General features: G+C 56.8%; 1 protein-coding gene and 1 long non-coding RNA gene across 2 annotated transcripts in view; one reads left to right on the top strand and one right to left on the bottom strand.

The window, feature by feature from the left end:
* SEMA4A (semaphorin 4A) overlaps nucleotides 1-1255 on the top strand; it is a 21357-nt gene extending 20102 nt beyond the window's left edge. Inside the window, exon 12 of the mRNA XM_039849809.1 lies at nucleotides 4-1255. Coding sequence (XP_039705743.1) covers nucleotides 4-587 — 584 coding nt within the window. The 3' untranslated portion in view covers nucleotides 588-1255. The remainder of the gene's footprint in view (nucleotides 1-3) is intronic.
* Nucleotides 1256-1887: 632 nt separating this feature from the next.
* Nucleotides 1888-7051, bottom strand: LOC120592209 (uncharacterized). Its single transcript, XR_005650076.1, has 2 exons — nucleotides 4270-7051; nucleotides 1888-3629 (listed from the first exon to the last, which is right to left on the bottom strand). It is a non-coding gene; the product is annotated as an uncharacterized LOC120592209 (long non-coding RNA).
* Nucleotides 7052-7074: the final 23 nt, after the last annotated feature.

The following is a 7074-nucleotide window of genomic DNA, read 5'->3' as shown; positions in this document are numbered from 1 at the left end:
AAGTCCTGGCTGTCCCCAATTCCATCCTGGAGCTCCCCTGCCCCCACCTCTCAGCCCTGGCCTCTTACCACTGGGGTCAGGGCTCAGCTCCGGCTCCGAGGGCCTCCTCCGTGGTCTACAACGGCTCCCTGCTGCTGGTGCTGCGGGACGGGGCTGGCGGCCTCTACCAGTGCTGGGCCACCGAGAATGGCTTCTCGTACCCCGTGGTCTCCTACTGGGTGGACAGCCAGGACCAGCCGCTGGCCCTGGCCCCTGACCTGGCGGGCATCCCCCGGGAGCGTGTGGAGGCCCCGCTGACCAGGGTGGGCGGCGGGGCTGCCCTGGCCGCCCAGCGATCATACTGGCCGCACTTCCTCACTGTCACTGTGCTGCTGGCCTTGGTGCTCTCCGGAGCCCTCATCCTCCTCCTGGTCGCCCCACTGGGGGCGCTGCGAGGCCGAGGCAAGGTCCAGGGCTGTGGGACCCTGCCGCCTGGGGAGAAGGCCCCCCTCAGCAGGGAGCAGCACCTCCCGCCTCCCAACGACCACAGGACCGCTGCCAGCAGCGTGGGCGCCGACAGCGACCACCTGGGCACCGAAGTGGTGTGAGCTCTGGGCACAGGCTGGGTGGGGCATGGCGCCTGGCCATGCCAACCGGGGGCCCGGAGCAGTGCGGACCTGAGCAGGGTGGCGTCGCACAAAGGACACTGTCTCCCCCAAGAGGAGCCTCTTCACCCCTCAGTGGGCCGGGCACAGCGCCGGCTCCCACATGGGGCGGCTTTCTACCAAGCACATGGGGGCCACCCCGGACCTGGACCTTGACTGCGAGAGGAAGACCTGGAGGGGACCCTCTAAAACAAGCTGCTCCGGGAGACCCTACGACGCGTGCCTGTTCCAGGCGCCTGTGACAGTGAACACGGAGCTTCTGAGCAACCACGAGCTAGCATGTCACTCCTGGAGACTCACTCTGAGCGGCTGCCACCTCGGACCCGACGCTGCCCGCTCCTGGGGGTCTGCAGGGAGCTGCCCCTCCTGCTGCCCTGGACGCTGTGCACCGCTGGCCCCGGGGGAGTCCCTCCTGCAGTCTGACCTCCTGTCTCGCTTCAGGAGCAGCTGCAAGCTGCGTCCCTTCTGGCCCGGCCGGAATGGCGAGTTGACCTGAGCCTGTTCGCGCTTTCATCTGCCTGACCCTTTGACCTCTCTCCTCCCCTTTGTTTTGGGATTCAGAAAATTGCTTGTCACAGACAGTTTATTTTTTATTAAAAAGACAAAGCTTATGATTAGTGCCGCGTTTGTCAGAGCTCCAGCGGAGGACCGCGGGGTGTACGGGGAGCAGGCATCCGAGGACATCAAGGGACGAGGGCTGGGCGTGTGGGGCGACTGTTCGCTAGAACTCCAAGCCACATCTTCTGCCCCGCTAGCGCCCCCCAGAACCACCCCACAGCCCTCCCCTCCGCTGCTGCGTACCTCAGACTTGGAGTTCTGTGCTGACCGGCTGGCCGGGTCTCCCTGCTGTGCCCGCGTTGCTGCCCCGCCCCCCCACCTGCTCGCCCGCATCGCTCGCGACTCCAGCGCGGTCCCTCGCCCCTCCTGCAGCAGCTGGTTTCGGCTCTTGATTGGATCGGTTATAGAAGAGACCAGGCACCTGCTCCCCCTGCCCCACCCAGCCCGGCCCGTCTGTCCGGCTTCCCAGAATACGGCAGATCGCCCCACACCCTTCCCGCCCTCCCTCCTGTCACACGGGCACGTGTCCCCTTCCAGCCAAGGCCACCCCTCTCTGCAGAGGGCCCTCACATTGTCCCCTCACTTCAGCGCCCTCAGCTTCCTCTCCCCTCTCCACCCTCGGGGGCGCTAGGTATTTTTTTCTCTGCAGGAAAAAGACGACACCTCCAAACCGCACCCCTTCGGCCTGCTCCCTCCAGCCTTGCTTCCTCTCCTGTTAGTACCACACACGAGAGAGGGTCTGGCTGGCTGCTCCCACCCAGGGGCGCCCCCTGCACCCCACGGTCTGGCTTTGCCCCGCCTCTCTGCGCAGATGACTTCACAATCGCCCACAAGCCCTGACTGACCTTGACACCTGTGCGGCCTCCACACCCTGGCCGCCCTAAATTCACAAGTCCCTTCTGTGGCTTCTTGTTTTGAGTTTTTAAGAAATGTTTCAAAGGTGGTTAAAAGCACATGCTACAAAATGCATATTCTGAGCCGCGCGTAGGTGCGCAGCCAGTGGCCTTGGCTGTGGCCACATCATCGTGTACCCGGCCGCTAGAACTTTCTCACCTTGCAGAACTGAGAACCTGCAACCACAGCTCCCAGCCCCCGAGCCCCCAGCAGCTGCCCTCCCAGGCCATGTCTGTGATGTGACGACTCTAGGTCCCTCGTGTAAGGGGAATCACACAGTATGTCCTGTGACTGGTTTGTTTCACTCACCATAACGTCCTCGAGGTTTATCCACGTTGTAACTCGTGACGGGATTTCGTTTGTTTTTGAGGCCGAATGCTATTCCGCTGTGTGTATAGACCACGATTTCTTTACCTGCCCGTCCGCTGACAGACACTGGCAGCCCCGTCTGCTCTGGCTCCTCTCCTGGGAGCTTCTTGCTTTCTCTAGCTCTTTCTTCCTCCTCTGCTGGCTCCTTGGCCTCCTCCCATCACCCCTCACTCCTGGACCCCGAGGCCTGGCTGTCAGTTTTCCAGCGCCATCTCTGTAGGCTTCCTCTCTAGTGGCTTCCCTGATGACCTCGAGGCCAAGGGCTGTGGGGCCCCATGGGATGGTGGCGAGGGCACTGGGCTAGGATTGGGCTCTCGGCACCGCCACCGCCGTCCACGGACTCAGCCTCCGGGGCCACAGTGCGACTTTCTTCACCTGCAGGAGGGGAGGGCGCACGGGAAGCTCGCTCTGCGGCGAGCGTGCCATGGGGCCCCCGCGATGCCAAGCGCGCAGCCCCGCCCCTTCGCCGCTGCCCCGAGGTCACTCGGCGCGTGCTCCCTCCTCACCTCCGCTCAGGTGCCTTTGGAGGCCGGGTCCTCCGCGCCCCCTTCCCGGCCTGCCCCAGGCCTGGCGGATGCTCCTGCCCTAAGGTTTCCCCAGCGCTCGTGGCGGACTCGGACCCAGCCATGAGAAGGTAAGACACAGAGCGGATGGCACATGTGGTTTCCCCTGGGGACAGGAGGTGCCTCAGCCTGTGGGGGCGGCCTTCAGTGTGAGGCCCCCTGCCGTAGCGACATGGGGGGGCGGGCTTAGGAGATGCCCACGCCAGGACAGCAGAGCCGTGGTCAGGCCCATGCCACGTGCCCTCTGCTGCCCAGTCACTGGCGACACCTCCTTCCGCCCCTGGTAGCCGAGCTCCCGCTTCCCTCGCCCCTCACCGGCCGCTGCTTCTCTCTCCTCCAAGTGCTCTCCTTTCCGTCTGCCTTCAGAGGTCTCCGTGGACAGTGTCCTCCGTGCCCATGGCCTCCACTCCCACCGGTTCACCAAGGACATCGCGTCACTCGTTCAGCAAACGTACACGCAGGACCTTCTCTGGGCAGCGTCCGGCCTGGCCAGGGGCTGGGACACGCGGGGAAGACCCGCCTCTCGCCCTGGCAGGCTCATCACCCAGCCACAGGGATGGCGGGCGGGACCGCTGGAGCCAGGGATGGGGGTGAAGAGGTTCTGTGGGGACAGTGCACCGCCAGTTCAGACTCCTTGTTCCCCTTTCGCTACTGGGTCTCCCCACCCGGACACACCCCAAGGATGTCTAATGCAACGTGTCTCAAACGGAACTGATCATCCCCTCCAAACCTGCACCGCACCCACGTTCCCCATGCCAGCTGATCACACTGCAGTGCAGAGGCTTGAGGCCCATCCCACACTTCCTCTCTTCCCCACCCAGGTTCACTGGGCCACCAGCCCTATCTCTTCCTCCCCCCGCCCCTGACACTCCTCAGCACCCGTCCAGTCCCATCAGGCTCCAGCCAGCTCACCAAGACAGCCAGAGCCAACCCCTAGGCAGCCTCTGCCACCTTTTCCTGGTCCCATGCACACACCACTCTCCGGTCGGGGTCAAGGGGGCTTGCTTAGGAAAAAAAATCCTGCCTAAAACTCCTAACAGCTTTTCATTAAATTCAGAATTTTTAAAAAGTCCCTCCTCTTGGGATGACCCGCCTCGCCTCCAGCTCGTCCAGGCACAGCTCGGCGCCGCTGGCAGTCCCTGAGCCACTTTACACAGTGTCATGGACACCTTTCCTGAGCACCCAGCATTATCCAGGCCTTGATGACACGGAGATGAATGACCGTGCCCAAAGCGACTCACCGCGAGGTTCCTGCCATTTCTCCCACGTAGAACATCATCCTCTGTGATGCTTCTCTAACCTCCCACGCAGAGTTAGTGCCCTACGCACGCCCCGGAATAAACCCCTTCACGCGATACTGCTGCCTCCTTGTGTCTCCGTATGCCTCACCCGCGGCGGGCACTCTCTCAGTGCTGAACTCCATTCAACTATTCAACAAATATTTACGTGACAGGTACCGTTAGATGCCGAGGGCACATCAGTGAACAACACACACACAATTCCTGCTGTCATGGACCAGACGTTCTAGTGTGGGAGACAAATAATAGGTATTTAAATAAGAGAGATAGGGCGCATTAGAAGGTTATGTGCTGTGGAGGGAAATACTGAGTCGGGGAAGGAAGGCCGAGCATGGAAGGGCCGTGTGTCTACAGTTTTAAGCAGGATTCAGAATGGGTCTCGCTGATAAGGCCGGGTTTGAACGATGGCTGAATTGAACAATGAAACAATGAAGTAAGTGAGAACATGAGCTTTGTGGGTGCCTGTAAGAACTTCCAGAAAGAAGCGGCAGCCAATGCCAAGGTCCTGAGGCAGTAGATAGAGAAAGCTGATAGGAGTTGGCGGCGGGCGGCGGGGGTGGCGTGGATTGTAGGCCCCTGGAGGCCATCGTAAAGACTTACTGGAGAGCAGCTGGAGGGTTTTGAACAAAGGAGGGACGGAATCTGACTTTCAGTTTAAAAGTACCACTCTGGCTGCTTTATCGTGATTAGAATGTAGCAGAAGCAAGGGTGAAGCGAAGACACCAGGGAGGAAGCTACTAGAATAATCCAGGTGAGAGATAATGGTGGCTGGGCCCAGGGTGGTCCTTTGGAGGTGGTGGGAAGTGGTCAAGGCCTGGACATATTTTTAAAATAAGGCCAATGGTATTCGATTATGGGTTGCGTGGGATGTGCGAGGAAAGGGACATTCGAGGATGGCTCCCAGAATTTTGGTCTGGGCAAATGGAAGGATGGAGCTGCCAGTTATCTGAGATGAGGACGACAGCAGGGAGGTGGGATGTGGGGGAGACCGGGAGTTCCAGTTGGACACGCTAGATGTCAGTCGGGATTCTCCAATACAGATCCTTCGGGAAGCTGGTTGGGCCATGGCGGAGGCTGGCGCGTCTGGAATCACGGCGCGGGAGCCGATGCTAAAGTCTTGATGCAGAATTTTCTCCTCGGAGAAACCTCAGTTTTGTCCTAATGGCCTTTCCACTGACTAGCTGAGGCCCACTTACATTATCAAGATAATCTCAACTGATGGCAGGTGGTAACCACACCTACAAAATCTCTCCACAGCAACAGTGTTAGCGTTTGAAGGACTAGGTACCGCAGCCTAGCCAAACTGACTTAAAACTATCCGTCACACTAAGTTCCAAGTCTCCATTAGGTATTTTGAAGCAGTTGTCAACACAGATCTGGACTTGAGGAGGGATCTATCCTAGAGGCAGCAAATATTTTTTTATAGTAAAAGACATATTTAATGAAGAACAGTATCTCTTTCCCTACTTTTATTGAGATGCAATTGGCATACAGCACGTAAAAATTTTACGTGCACAGCATGATGACTTGGCTTACGTATAACGAACATTATTTTGAAGGTGAAAATTCACTTTCAAATTTTTCTTATTGTAGTAAGATACATGACACAAAGTTTACTATTTGTGACACGTGGTCACTCACAATGTGTGCAGTCTTCATCGCCCCCAGATAAAACCCCGCACTAATTAAGCAGTCACTGCCAACTCTCTCCCGCCACCGTCCCCGGCAGCCACCAAATCCACTGTCTCTATAGATTTGCCTATTCCGCATATTTTGTATAAATGGAATTATACCAAAGATGACTTTGTGTCTGGATTATTTCACCTAGCACGGTGGTTTCAAGATGCATCCATGTCGTATGGATCAATACATCATTACTTTTTATCACTGAATAACATTCCATTGTGTGGTTATGTATCGCCACCTGTTTCTAAGTTTTGACCACTGCGAGTAGTGCTGTTATGGACATTCCTGTACAAGTTTTGGTTTCAACATCTGTTTTCGGTGCTTTTGGGTATATATTCAGAGTGAAATTGTTGGGTCATATGGTAACTCTGCTTAACTTTTTGAGGAACCGCCAAACTGTTTTCCCACAGCAGCTGCACCATTTTGCATTTCCACCGGCAACGTCTGAGGGTTCCGATTTCTCCACATCCTTGCTAACACTTGTTATGTCCAGGCTTTTTGTTTGTTTGTCTCTTTTCGTTTTAGCCATCTTAGCGGGGCGTGGAGTGGGATCTCATCGTGGTTTTGATGTGCATTTCTCTAATCACGAATGATATTGATCACCTTTTCGTGTGCTTATCGGCCATTTGTACTTCCCCTGTGTTAAAATGTCTACTCGAGACCTTTGGTCATTTTAAAATTTGGTCGTTTGTCCTTTCGTCGTTCAGTTGTGGAAATATCTACTTTGAAATGGATTGACCCCACTCCAGGCCTCCCACGCCCCCATTTAAAGAGCTCTCCCTCTTGTTTTAAATCCATGTATAGGCAAATAGTTTCAGAGTTGGAAGAGACTCTTAACGTCATTGACTCCACCTCCAAGATGTCCCCTATTGCTGCAATCTTTTGAGTTCCGGAGCCTGAAAACTGGTCGTCTGCCCTCGCTCCTTCCTGCCGCACACTGGCTTCTACTGCTTTGGCGCCATAGATGAGCAAAGTTCCACGAACATTACAGATTAAATTTAAATTCGAGGATTCCAACAGATCCGAAGCACAAGGTGACCCGTTTAGAACCGGATCTTCAAG

The sequence above is a fragment of the Pteropus medius genome, unplaced genomic scaffold (genome assembly GCF_902729225.1).
Source record: "Pteropus medius unplaced genomic scaffold, Ma_sr-lr_union100, whole genome shotgun sequence".
NCBI lineage: Eukaryota > Metazoa > Chordata > Mammalia > Chiroptera > Pteropodidae > Pteropus > Pteropus medius.
Note: the sequence above shows the minus strand (reverse complement) of the source record. Positions and strands in the feature narration are given on the sequence as shown.